The following is a 14,878-nucleotide window of genomic DNA, read 5'->3' as shown; positions in this document are numbered from 1 at the left end:
CAATGCATATTGTCAGTCAATGAGAAAATCGACACCGGTAGTTTACAATATTTCAAACTACATACATAATCCGTTGAATATTTTAATTTATAGCATATAAAGCAACGATACAGTTCTCCTCACGGCTATACAGAAAAACCACAGATTTAATATAATCAGTACTTTTTATATAAGGAAGCGTCTAGCATATGCAAATAATATCATTACAATTACTTTTCTAGACATTTAATCTCCATTTAAAAACATTCATTTGTTTGTTAATTGATTGAGACATCGCAGGTATATACGTATGTTCAGGACAGTTGCCCCTAGCTCTTAATATTCATCTTTGCAAATTTGCCGCCTTTCTCACCTCCCCTAAAGTGGAAACATCCCCTTGCGCATTTCCCCCATAAAAAGATTATGTATGAAAAAGTATCACATTCAAAGAGCTGATTCTAAAGGGAGCCAAAATATATATTTTGACATCTGCATTAGATTTGTAAATACACATGGCACAAGCAACGGTTTCTTCATATGAAATAAAGATAACGAAACGAATTTAGACGTATACAAGAATAGCGCGAATGCACATAAGTTTCGTGCGTAAACATTTACTTAATAAATTCCTCGCCCTGTGGACTCCCTTGTCATTCTAGAAGATGTTATACTCAAACAAGGATTGTAAAATGATCATGTCGACTAGAAATTAAGAACTTTTAAATTGTGTTACATGTATTTACATTATGCTTTCGATATATTCAAGAGTTATATATAAAAATATACTTCTATTGACACATGTTGTAGAGGTTAAAGTATCTCCGCTTGACACGCAAGTCACATTTTTGTTTATAAGCGTGCACATTTTTGTTTATATGCACGCTTGTCTTTACTGCAATAATTGTAAAATTAATTTTGTATTCTTTGCATGGGCCGAGCGCCTTTTCCTTAGAACGACTGACACATTTACCAACGTCTTCATATAGACTTGCCCCTTTCCCCAAACCAATAGACAGTGTAGTCTCCTATCCCGAATTGGCACTAGACAGGGGTCAATCTACTTCATGAAAAGCGTGACATAAACAGGTGTGTAAGAGAACGTGATTACATTATGTACGGCAAATTATGACAAAGTGATTGTTATATCCTTAAATAAGAAAGAAGTAGTGATCCAGTAAATGTGTCCCGTGAATTGCATTACTTTTCTTTTCCCTACATTAAATTAAGACAAAACATTTTTCAGGAGTCACGCACCTCCTAAGAAACATATGTACATGGTAGAACGCAAATATAATTCTGTCGGACAAGCAAAGTTTGACACGAGTTTTTAGATGAAGCAAACGTTATATATTGTGATACATACACACAAGAAGTACAATCACGGCTTTTATTACATGTACAATGGCCGTGACAATGCACTACAGATAATTAATGCTAGGATATAAGTCATGCTCTTGTCATCAACATTTAAGATTCACTTCCTGCTGTCAAATCGTGTCTGGGAAACGGCTATAGAAATATAATTGGCATCGTAGGGAGTAGATAACATTCGATTCATTTACATTATAATGAAAATAGCCTGGACTTCGTCCGTGTATGGTTTAATTAATACTAGTAAATGATCTTCTATACTATACGTGTGAATGTCAGATTATATTTTATTATTACATAAAAAAATTTGCAGACTGGTTTGTACAAAATAATAACTTTGTAAAGAACTAAACATGTTGCTTTAATTATCAGTCATCTTAGTTTACAAAATTCCAAATACATTCTTATACAGCATTTTTACATTTCAAAAGTCGATTTATGATATTTTAAGGTGAATTCCGATCATTTGACTAGGTCTTAGGCTGACATTAAGTATAAAATCGGTACACATTAGTCAAATCTCTTTACTTCGTGTTGACACAGATGACAGAAGCCATCATAAATCTTTGCAGAGATGTCAACGTAATCTTATTAAATGCTGTAATACAATTAAATATATCTGCACATTTTGTTTTTAAGTCTATATCTGAACAAGAGTTATAAAGCAATCAAGTAGATTATTTATCAATATGTGGCCTTTCTTTACAAGATAATTAGTGTACCTGAAAAGGCTTAAATATAACGAAGCCTCACTACAATCTGTTATAAATTCATAAACAAAAGGCTTACCAACCTGACAGAGGATTGTCTTGAGTCTAAAAGTGTAATTCAATTTTTGTTCAAGGTTCAACAGTATCAAACATCAATTTCAAAAATTATTCTCAGCAGTTGTATAAGAAAACTGTCTTAAAATTCTGGACAAAACCTATATTTCTAATTACTGAATTGAAAACAAAATATGTCCCCTGATAGGACGCTTAACTTTTCTCAGCGCTGGATAGTTACATAAATGCAATCTAGAAACAGAGGCATAACTTTGCAAAAAATAATTTAGAATTATCTTCCCTTTTGCTATGTCGTCCTTTTATGACAATTAACATGTATACCAAGTCTGAAGTGAATAGCTTTTAAAGTTTCTAAGAAAATGGACCATAACAAAAACAATGAAAACATTCACCAATGCCAACACTGAAGCAGACTGGCTCATGACAATAGCTCTACTTTTTCTATGTAAAGTTCAGCTAAAATCAATAACAAGTGATCTTTTAAGTACATGGTTTATAATATGTGGACAATGTCTGACATGATCAACAAAAACATTATCTGTATATTTAAATTGTTTAATGGCAATTTACAAAGTAGACAAATGTATCACTTTTATAATGAAAAGAAAATTGTCGACAATTTATAGACAATAAATACATTTAGACAATAATTTCTCAAAATGTGTTGTTCAATGTGTAGTGTTAGTGATCTAAGTATTCAAAATTTCAAAAAATAAATACTGGAGCTGTTTTCTTAATCAGTAAAAATGAACTAAACTGATATGAATTCTGCAGTGATAAATCAAATTTATAACTCTAAGGCATATTAAAACCCTTTTTTGTTAGAACATAAATATATCAATGGTATCACATAAAGTCAATCTGTTTCAAACGCAAAGTTTACATTGGCATGGTGAGATGCTTTTTTTTCTATTGTATTTTTATTGTCAATTGAGTATAGCACATGATGAAGTAGCACTGATGATGATGACGATGAACACAATATCTGAAAAGAAAACATATTATTGATAGTCAAATATCAAAAAAATGCTTTAGAAGTTTAAAAAAAACCTAATGACCTACTGAACAAGATATTGTAATATATCTTTTTAAATAAGTCATCTATTGATTCAATGATTGACTAAATTGACTAAAATCACACCAATCTAGTTTAATATTGTTTTTTATTACATTTCAAAAACAGTATAATTGATAAAATTTGATACCATAATTCTTCATTAACCCACGCACACTTTTTTCTGCATAGATGAAGAGAATAATTAAATAAAATTTATTTATAAATACTGCAGATAAAGTGTGAAATAAGTCAATACAACCTAAGTTTCTATGGAACCGTATGAATATAAATTATAAATATACAATGAACAAGATAAGATGTAACTTTGACAGACATCTAAGGCAAACGAGAAAATTCCAGGTCTAAGCATTCTAAGAAAGCTAAAGACTCCTTCCATTTCATTATTCTCTCTCCATTTTAATACACTTTCTAAAGTGGAAAGTAAATATTTAATCTGACAATATGGCCTGCAATCTCTCTCATTTAATTTCATTAAATATTCTATATCACAATCAGGTTGATGGATTTCCTGAATATTTCATTTATTAAACCCACTTGTTCACAAATAGGTTAGAAAACTCCAATATGATTAGCACTGACTTGATTATATGCTAATCAGAATCTCTAAATAAAGCACATCAAAAAGTACAAAATCAATTTATTGATAACACTTCACAATCCCTCTAATTCAACATTTGCACTTTATTTAATTAAGCTATTTTTTTACCCACTTCCTTAACAGAGTTGTTCTTAAAATGTCAATTAAATCACTAACATCGTATAAACAAATGATTTCTGTAGATTAATGTTTTTGAATTAAAGTGAATAAATATAAAAAGAGTAAGTTGTACAACAAGAGGAGGTCAGAACATATGTTTGATGCCTTATATAAACAAACAATATCCCCCTCCACCCTTCTATGTGGCATGCATTTATTTGCCCTAACAATACAATATCATAAAACTTAGCTGTGTAGTGCTTCCAGTTTTGTTTTTTTTTTGCAAAAAGAGTCACATATACCTGCACAAATTAATCCATTCTGCCTTTCAAAATTCTTTTTGTTACTTTATCTTTCTCACTGAAAACACACAAATGAAATTATTGAAAAGGTATATGTACATGAGTAAGTTGATAAAAAAAATACGGTTTGTTATAATGGTTCTATTTGTTGGTCTATAAATAGCATTTAACTACTGTAGCTATATATTTGTCTTGAAATTAAATAAAGTATAATGCTACTACCATTTAAGTAATGGGAGAGAACTATATTTTTCCCTTCCAACATGAAATTGCTTGAGTTACTTTCCCTGATTAGTATATTATCGGTATCCAAGACACACATTATGCTTTCAAAGAAAAGAAAGTGATATATTCAAGAGTTATACATAAAAATATACTTCTATTGACACATGTTGTAGAGGTTAAAGTATCTCCGCTTGACACGCAAGTCACATTTTTGTTTATAATCACGCTTGCCGTTATTGCAATGTTTGTAATTGTATTCTTTGCATGGGCATGACGCCTTTTCCTTAGAACGACTGACACATTTACCAATAATGTATATAGTTTTGTATAATTAAATTTATCAAGTTTGTACAAATTAAACTTTGTAAAGAACTACATGTATGTTTAATTATCAGGTCATCTTAGTTTACAAAATTCAAATACATTCTTATTCAGCATTTTTCATTCAGAAGTGATTTATGATATTTTAAGATGTTTTCCATCATTTGACTAGGTCTTAGGCTGCCATTAAGTATAAAATCAGTTTACTTTAGTCAAATCTCTTTACTTCGTGTTGACACATCACAGTAGCCATCATAAATCTTTGCAGAGATGTCAACAAAATCTTATTAAATGCTGTGATACAAACTAAATATATCTGCAAATTTTGTTTTTAAGTTTATATCTGAACAAAAGTTATAAAGCAATCAAGTTGATTATTCATCAATATGTGGCCTTTCTTTACAAGATGATAAGTGTGCCTGAAAATGCTTAAATATAGCGGAGCCTCACTAAAATAGCTCACTACAATCTGTTATAAATTCATAATCAAAAGGCTTACCAACCTGACAGAGGATTGTCTTGAATGTATAAGAGTAATTTAATTTTTGTTCAAGGTTCAACAGTATCAATTACCAATATCAAAAGTTATTTTCAGCAGTAGTATAAGAAAACTGAAAGATTCCGGACAAAACCTATATTTCTAATTACAAATGCACTTAATTGACAACAAAATTTGTCCCCTGATAGGATGCATAACTTTTATCAGCACTGGATAGTTGCATAAATACAGTATAGAAAAAGGGTCATAACTTTGCAAAAACTAATTTAGAATTATCTTCCCTTTTGGCATATCGGCCTTTTATAACAATTAACATGTACACCAAGTTTGAAGCGAATAGATTTTTAAAGTTTTTAAGAAAAGGGGCCATAACAAAAACTATGAAAACATTAACCAATGCCAACACTGAAGCAGACTGTGTCATGACAATAGCTCTACTTTTTCTATGTAAATCAATAACAAGTGATTTTTAAGTAAATGGTATATAATATGTGGACATGATCAACAAAAAACATTTTTATCTGTTTTTTAAATTGTTTAATGGCAATTTACAAAGTAGACAAATGTATCACTTTAATAATGAAAAGAAAATTGTCGACAATTTATAGACAATAAATACATTTAAATTTCAAAAATTTTGTTCAATGTTATTGGTTCAATTTTAAGAATTTGAAAAGGGTATTAAAAAATTTGAAAAAAAAATTAAATACTGGGCTGTTTTCTTACTCTAAAAATGAAACAAACGATATGAATTCAATTATAAAATTTCCTAAAGGCAAAATTTTTTTGAAACATAAAAAATTCAATGGTACCACAAAAGTCAATCGTTTACGCAAAATTTTACACGGGCATACTGAGATGATTTTTCTATTCTATTTTTATTGTCTATTGAGTATAGCACATGATGAAGTAGCACTATTGATGATGACGATGAACACAAAATCTGAAAAGATAAGTCAAATCATATTTATAAGTATCAACATATACATCAGTATTTTTTAAAACGAATGATCTAGTGAATGAGTAATATTTCTTTTTAAATAAGTCATCTATTGATTCAATGATTGAGTAAGTCACACAAATCTAGTTCAATATTGTTCTTCATTACATTTCAAAACCAGTATCATTGATAAAATTAAATACCATAATTCTTCATTAACCCACACACACTTTTTTCTGCATAGAAGAGTAAAACAATTAAATAAATACTGCAGATAAAGTGTGTGAAAAAAAGTTAATACAACTTAGGTCTCAATGGAACCATATGAATATAAATTATAAATATACAATGAATAAGATAGGATGTAACTTTGACAGACGTCTAAGGCAAATGAGAAAATTTCTGGTCTAAGCATTCAATTAATTTCTCTCATTTTGATACACTTTCTAAAGTGGAAAGTAAATATTTAATCTGACAATATGGCCTGCAATCTCTCTCATTTAAATTCATTAAATATTCTATCTCACAATCAGGTTGATGGATTTCCTGAATATTTCATTTATTAAACCCATTTGTTCACAAATAGGTTAGAAAATTCCAATATGATCAGCACTGACTTGATTATATGCTATTCAGAATCTCTAAATATAGTACATAAAAAGTACAAAATCAATCTATTGTAAACATTTTACAGTTCCTCTAATTCAACATTTTCACTTTGTTTAATTAACATAATATTTGCCCATTCCTTAATATAATTTAAATAAAAGATTGTATGTTTTATTTGTTGATATGATGAAATGTTTTGACTCAGTTTATAGAAATGGCCTTTGTTTTAAATCGTTTATTTGAGGAATTCAAGGGCAGTTACTCAGTATAATACGTGATTTGTACAAAAAAGTAAAATCTTGTTAAGTGTTAAGTCCTGTTCTAGCTATTTTGATTTTTTTTCTGTATGATGTAGATCTTCGTTAAGGGTAAGTAATGTCCCCTCTTTTATTTTCTCTTTTTGTTGAAGACCTTTAATTATATCTCCAGTCTAAAACTGAAGCAGGTTTTACTTTAGATGACATAGTTTTAAATCGTTTATTACCATATAGTCATAGATATGTAAGAATTATTAAGTTCTGATTAAATCTTGTAAATACAGACAATATAATATCAAAACCAGTTTACACTCAAGCACTTGAAGATAGCAATAAAGGACAGACAAATTTGTTTTCTAATGTTCAAAATATTTTTTAATGATTGTGGATTTTCATACATTTTTTATAATTGTGACAATATAGACAAGGTTATGTTTTTATTCGACCTTAAATGCCGTCTTATTGATGCCTTCAAACAAGAATGATTCAGTACGTGAAACAAGTTTTTGTATATATAGAAATGTTAAATCTTGTTTCGAATATGAAAGTTTTTAGATATACTGCCTCGGTGTTTTTAGATTTTGTTTTTGTAGATTAAGAATGAATGGTCTTTGGCTTAGAATTCAAATTGGATTTAGTAGAAATAGGATTCCTCGCGAAGAAAGACATTGTTTGTGTTGCAATAATTTAGATAATATATACTGTAAAATTCAAAAAATAAAAATGAGAGTATACGTTTATCAAAATTCGTTAACGAATCACTTTCCATATGGTGTACCATTTTAATTGCTAATGTCTGACATTACAATCAATGTTCACTTGCCAAATTCCAGTAATATTCATAATTAATCTTATTTATTTATAAAAGTATACAGTAAATGCACATCTTTTGCCATAGCTATATGCTTGTTGTTTGTTTGTTTGTTTATTTGTTTATCTTCTTATTTATGATAATGAAATTATTGTATACATAAAATGTGATATTCATGTTTTAATTGTAAATTTTCATGCAGCATTTATATATGTGAATAGTATGTATTGTAGATAATGTACGTGTACAAATAAATTTCTGTTCTGTTCCTAAACATCACCTAGATATTACCATCAATTAATTATTGACAAAATAATGTAGGATTATAATAAGAGATCTTATAACGTGAAATCTGAATCTCCGCTGAATTTTAAATGCACTGAATGAGTAACTGACATATATAATTTTGCACAGTTTATTAAGAAAAAATGTGAAAATGATGTGTTCTACACATACGCTCAAATCCTTGTTGTGTCGTTATTGCATATCTTTTTCTTTCTGTTATTTTTTATATTATTAACGTTCCGTCGAGTAAATGTCATTAAGCTACGCTTTTTGAACATTAGATTTTATTAATGTGATATTTAATTCCATATTTTCGAGTTATAACTAATACAATGCATTCCTGCTGGGACATATTATTCCTAACCCCTGTAATACCAACAACAGAAAAGTTGTTTTTGAATTGCTTTATGTGTTCTTTAGTGTCTGTCATTTTAATCCTGTGAGATGTATATATTAGCATCACTCTATTGAATTTTTAGTAAGATTGATGCGTCCATGAGATATGGAATAATATTATAAGAATAGATTGTTTTTAATATAAAAGAAACAGTAAGTATATCTACTATCAAACAAAAGTTGTGTGAATTTCTTCGCATATGTAATGTTATTTAAAAATTAAATACCAAAAATGCAGACAATGGTAGTTTTTGTTTCTATACTTATTATATTAAAAAAAAAGAAAAGAATCGCAATATAAAACTATAAAACAATAAACAAAATCAAAATATAAAGGTCCATCCAATCAATGTGCTTAGGTTTAAGATAACAAAATTAAGTTACTCCTTTTATATATTGTCGGTCAATGTAAACGTTTTATTGACCGACTCATAAACGTGTAACTTGCCTAAAACCCTGATGCGGGTCACTCATTTTGAGAGAGGGTGAATATGTTAATCATGTTTATCAATGTTTTATGGCTGCGTTAATTGCATCTTGAAGTAACAGCTGACCGATATATAAACAAGCAGATGGATGACACGTCTGTAAACAAATTTGTTATTGATAGTTTCCCATTACATCTGAATAGTCAAAACATGTAAATAGCAATCTTTATTGTCAACTGTGCTTTGTGAGTTTTTTTATTTTCACTTTCACAAGGATTGCTTTAAAATTCTGTCATTATTTTATTCAAAGATGCACTAAGCAAATAATTTAATCGAAAGAAAATTTTTAAACCCAAACCATTAATAAACTTAGTCATGTGCTCAAGGCGAATATTACTTCGATAGCATGTATATATAACACTTTTTATATTACCAGCTACATCTTCAAAATGTCAATTGGAGCTCGTATAGAAGGAAATGAATACATGTTTAAAGTAAAAATAAGGCTTAATAAAGTGAGGCTTTAGTTACGGTTATTCGTGATCATTGACTCTAACACTTAGGTATGTTGAAGATTGAATACTGCTTAAGCCAACACATGTAAAAGGTCAATCAAAATCTTTTAATACACTTTGGCCAGTTGTCTTCCTCATTAAAATTAAATTTTAACGATATTCCACAAGAATGAATAATCTCACGCACCGTCAAGTCACAAATTAGTAAAAATTGCAAACTCCAAAATGTTATTAAACAATTTTAAACCTTATTAAACATGATAAATTACACACTGTCATAGATTTTCCGGTATGTGCCAAATGTTTATCAAATATTCACTTATCGGATGCAATAGAAATCAACATTGAATTTATAAATCGCATTCAAATACCTTACATGAATTTTTATTTATTGCGAAAGTAAATTCCACGTCCGGTCTTAGGAATAAGAGGAGTTCCCGGCTTCGTGATAAGCATTCACTGACCAGGAGCACAAACAGTGTATACGTTTCCGTTAGCGAGTAACGGAGTGAGACCCGGCATAGAAAGCGAACTCTCAGCGTTAACATCAAGCCAGGAAATCTTTGTGACCGTTTACAAGTGTTCAAATCGTATGAATGTATCTGCCCCCCCCCCCCCGTATGTTTGTGCTTTGGGGGTGTATGACATTTGTTGAACGTTCAATTTTCTCTCATAAATAGACTCAATCAATCCAAATATATTTTTACTTTTAAACCTTGGCTTCCTTGCTCTCGAGGGATTTCCATGTTTTAAATTTTCATTAAGCCATGAATTAATAAAATTGGAAAACTAGCAAATATCTCTTTCCATAGTAAAAAAATAAAGGCAATTTAATTAAATATTTAGCAGTTTTGCATGTACAATATAATTCTTGAGAAATAAAACATTTGTCAATTTTAGATTTCAACAAACTTATAAACGTTTAAAATAATAAACAGTTTGTTTTCAACACTATAACCTGTATATATGAAGTTTACAGCACTGGTCGCAAAATCGTAAACAAAAACAATATATCGTTTTTGTATTTAATAATGCCTGATGTGTCTCTTGCAGACATTATTTTTACCAACACAAGACAAGTTTTGGCGGCTGCATTCTAATGGCCATTTATAATAACATTAAGTCTTCTTGTCTTCTCGCAAAATAAAAAATGTCTGCGATACCAACATTTTTGCAATCAATGTAATAATACGTTTTAATTTTTTCTCGAAGACAATGATGCTGCTACATCACTTTTCATAGTTAATTTGTCCCTGATGTCAAAAGCAAATGGCTTGAAAGAAAATGAAACCGGTTTTGCAACGAATGCTCAAGACTTTTTAAGGACTGAATCCTGAAATTATTTGCATAAAACTATTACTTTAATCTTGCAATATAATTATGTGTTGTTCATGTAAAAATAGAGCCTTATCATTTTTTAACAACACTTCTTCCCATTTCCAATTAAACGGAGTCAACTTTCTTAAGCGTATAAAATATTGACATAACATGAATATTGAAGAAACTACAGCGAGTTTTAAAAGAGTAAAGAACTTTTTATGTGTTTAATCTTGCCTGTGATTAAGAGTTTGTAATATACACCAATGAAATATATATGATAAAAATACGTAGAATCACCACTGTTTGCAACTAAGTTAACAATGCATTTCTCCATTGTAAGACACGCAAGAGATATAAATGTTTTCACTGCATTATGTTAAATAAGTTTGAAGTTTGTTTCTTTACAGTTAAATTTGTATGCATTAACTAAAGAATACGGCATTTAAAAAAAAAAAGTTTTTTTCCTTATAGTTTATTTTATATGCATAAAATGAAGAATACGGTGTTTAATAAATCAGAAGTTAGTTTCTTATAGTTTATTCTGTATGCATAAACTTAGAATAAGGCGTTGAATAAAACAGAAGTTTGTTTCCTTATAGTTTATTTCACATGTATAATCTTAGGAATACTGTGTTTAATGAATCAAACGTTTGTTTCTTTTAAGATTATTTTAAACATAATAAGGGAAATACGCGTTTAGTTGAGAGTTATAATGTTTGTTTTTTCTTGCAATGCCAATTTATTTTTTTACAGAAGACTAGTTTCTTTCAGTTTACCTTGTCAGTTGGCCAAATCGCAAGCACATCTATTGATACCTTTGTTTAAATAACTCGGCGTCTGTATATCCATAATCATTTTGTGAACCAGGCCAACACTTATCATGCACGAAAAAAAACTGATGTAAATATTCATTTAAATATCATGCCATACACTATGTTACACTAGCATTAATTTGAACGATAGCTAGTCTAAATAATCTTCTGTACGGTCTATTAAAGGTGAATTCAAGTCCTATACGTTCTATTTAATATAACTTTATAAATCATAGAAAATAGGGACATGACATGAATATTGAAAAAAAAATACAGCGAGTTTTAAAAGCGTAAAGAACATTATATATGTGTTTAATCTTGCCTTTGATTCAGAGTTTGTAATGAACACAATTGAAATATATAATATGATAAATGTACGTAGCAACACCACTGTTTGAAACTAAGTAAAGAATACCATTCTCCATTGTAAGACGTAACTGAGAAACACTCAAGAGTTATAATTTTAAGATCTAGTTTCTTAACCTTTGTTTAAATAACTCGGCGTCTGTATATCCATTCTCATTTTGTGAACCAGGCAAATACTTTTCATGCATGAAAAAAACAGATATAAGTATTCATTTAAATATCATGCCATACACAACTTTTAAGTATTATTTTAAACGATAGTCAGTATAGATAATCTTCTGAATGGTCTATTAAAGGTTAAATCAAGTCCTATACGTACTATTTAATATTTCCTCATAAATCATACTTTGAATATTGTTCTATATGTTATAGGTGTACACACTTTAAGATGTATTCGGGACTTTGCAAAATGTAGCCTTTTCAATCTCACATAAAACAGCAAGTTGATTAATAATCTACTCAGACTGATTTTTAACTCTTCACTCGGTTCAGATATAGACATATACAAAATTTACAGACATATCTAATTGCTTTACAACATCTAATAAGATTACGTTGACATCTATGCAAAGATTTCTAAAGTAAATCTAAAGTAAATTGATTATAAACATTTTCAGCGAAAGAACTCGTCTTAAATAACTTATACATAAAACAAAGGAAACTTAACAGCGGCGATGACTTAATCCATACAAATTTTGACCGTTTGTATCAAAATATTTCATAAAATTAACTTAAGCAAATAGATTTATATCGCATTTCATTTATCATTTAACAGTTTCCCTTTATTATTATTTGTAGTATGCACATGTTTTCCGGCATTTTCCGTACAGGTGCGCTCAGTGCTTTATGGATTGCTTGATTACGACTTACAGGAGTGACTCCGGTTCATAAAAACGTTCAGAATAATTTCTTAAAGCAATACTCTTTCATAAAATGTCTACTTTTATGTAGGGTTTTTACAACCTTTAATTTGTTAGGCTTTATTTTGAAATTGGTCAACAAATTGTTGCTGAAATGTATTTCTGAGCACAAGTGAAGTGATGCTGACCCGACATGTAACAAAACACCGTCTGGACACTTATTACTGTACATATAGATTATTTTTATTAACGTATGAAAATAAGAATCAATTTAGCGGACAGCAGACTTTATATTAAAAAGAATTCACTTGACGATATTCAACAAGTTAGACGGCATCATTATAAACGATTTTGCACACTGAGACCAATTAAGTATAATGTGTGACAGACTGTGTAGACAGAAGAAGGTTAGTTCTTTGGATGAAAAGAGCATAGTTTCTTGGCAGTGCATTTTTGAAACATCTTGTACTTCTGGTTTTTATGCATACGTGCATTCTGTTCATGTTAATGCTGATATTGCCACTGTAAAATAATACAAACTATATCAAATATTTTAAAGAACAAATTAAAGGACTTCGAATGAATTTTCGTTATAGTTTATCTCACTAAAATTGCCTATAAATTCGCACAGTTATTGGATAGTTCTACAAGAATTCTGTAATGAAAAAATGAAGGCGTTTTACAATACCTTAAACTATGTTTAAATTTTAATTATTCATTTGAAAGATATCTAGCATAACACCTCTACTGTACCGTCCATTAACTCCAATGATTTCACTTTCATTATTGTCATTCTTTACGTTATTTCGTCAATCAAATTGCAGTATTCTGTTATATGTAAAATGGTAAAATGGCATTCTTTCAAATTTATTCCTTATTGTAACACTGCATAATGAGATTTTAGTGACACTTTGCTTTATGTAGCTTCTTAGTAAAACATAAAGTTTCTTCTTTAAAGACAACAAATTGATTATTAATATACTCGGACAGATTTATAACACTTGGTTCCGATATAGACATAAAGTAAATTCACAGAGATATTTTATTGCTTTCACAACATCTAATAAGATTACGTTGACATCTATGCAAAGATTTATAATGGTAAAAGTCATCTGTGTCAACAAGAACAAAGAGATGCATGTAATGTAAATTGATTATAAACTTATTGTCAACATAAGAACTCGTCATAAATCACTTAAAATAAAACAAAGAAAACACAACAGAGATGAATTATTCCATTTTCATTTTGACAGTTTGTATCAAAATATTTCATAAATTAACTTACGCAAATACATTTATATCGCATTGCATTTATCTCTTAACAGTTTCCTATATTGATATCTATATCATGCCATGTTTTGTCTTATTCCCCCGCTGTTATCTGAGCCAGGGCAAATTATTGTTGCCGAAATAAAGTTTTCCGCATTATTGAAGTGAAACCGACCAAACATACAGCACAATACCGTCTGCTTATTTAGTATTGGACTTAGATATTATTTTGAGCCAACATAAAGAAATTTGAATTAATATAGCCGACAGCAGACTTTATATTAAACAATTTTCTCTTCACGAGATTGAAAAAGTCTGATTGAATCATTATATAAACGATTTTGTAAAAGAAACTTTTTTCTCCCTCATAGACGAATTATAAATTAAACGTGTGAGAGGCAGTGTCTTTCTGACTTGGACGAAATGGGCATGACATTATTTCCTAACAGTGCCTTTGTGAGACTTTTTGTGCGTTAGGGTTAAGGTTAATTTTGTTAATACTAACTATATTATATAGTTTCATGGACAAATAAAAGACCTTTATAAATTGTCATTATAGTTTATCACATTTAAAATGTATTGATAAAATTTTACTCTTTTTTTATAATGCTCCACAGAAAATCACAAAAAGACATAATATATTAAAGATTTATCTCATGAGCAAATTCTATAGTCATTGTTCACATTTTTATATTTTGCATTTTGATTATCCATTTTTCTGGATGACACTCCTTACACTGTTTATATTGACAA

General features: G+C 29.3%; 1 protein-coding gene across 2 annotated transcripts in view; it reads right to left on the bottom strand.

The window, feature by feature from the left end:
- Positions 1 to 2,852: 2,852 nt before the first annotated feature.
- LOC132754419 (proteasome subunit beta type-3-like) overlaps positions 2,853 to 14,878 on the bottom strand; it is a 31,889-nt gene continuing 19,863 nt past the window's right edge. The window contains exons 6-7 of one of the 2 annotated variants that reach the window (XM_060745047.1): positions 4,213 to 4,270; positions 2,853 to 3,120 (exon numbers count right to left, since the gene is read on the bottom strand). In XM_060745047.1, coding sequence (XP_060601030.1) covers positions 4,222 to 4,270 — 49 coding nt within the window. In that variant the 3' untranslated portion in view covers positions 2,853 to 3,120; positions 4,213 to 4,221. The remainder of the gene's footprint in view (positions 3,121 to 4,212; positions 4,271 to 14,878) is intronic. The other variant, XM_060745046.1, reaches the window with a different exon arrangement.

The sequence above is a fragment of the Ruditapes philippinarum genome, unplaced genomic scaffold (genome assembly GCF_026571515.1).
Source record: "Ruditapes philippinarum isolate M1 unplaced genomic scaffold, ASM2657151v2 ctg2057_1_1_1_1, whole genome shotgun sequence".
Lineage (NCBI taxonomy): Eukaryota > Metazoa > Mollusca > Bivalvia > Venerida > Veneridae > Ruditapes > Ruditapes philippinarum.
Note: the sequence above shows the minus strand (reverse complement) of the source record. Positions and strands in the feature narration are given on the sequence as shown.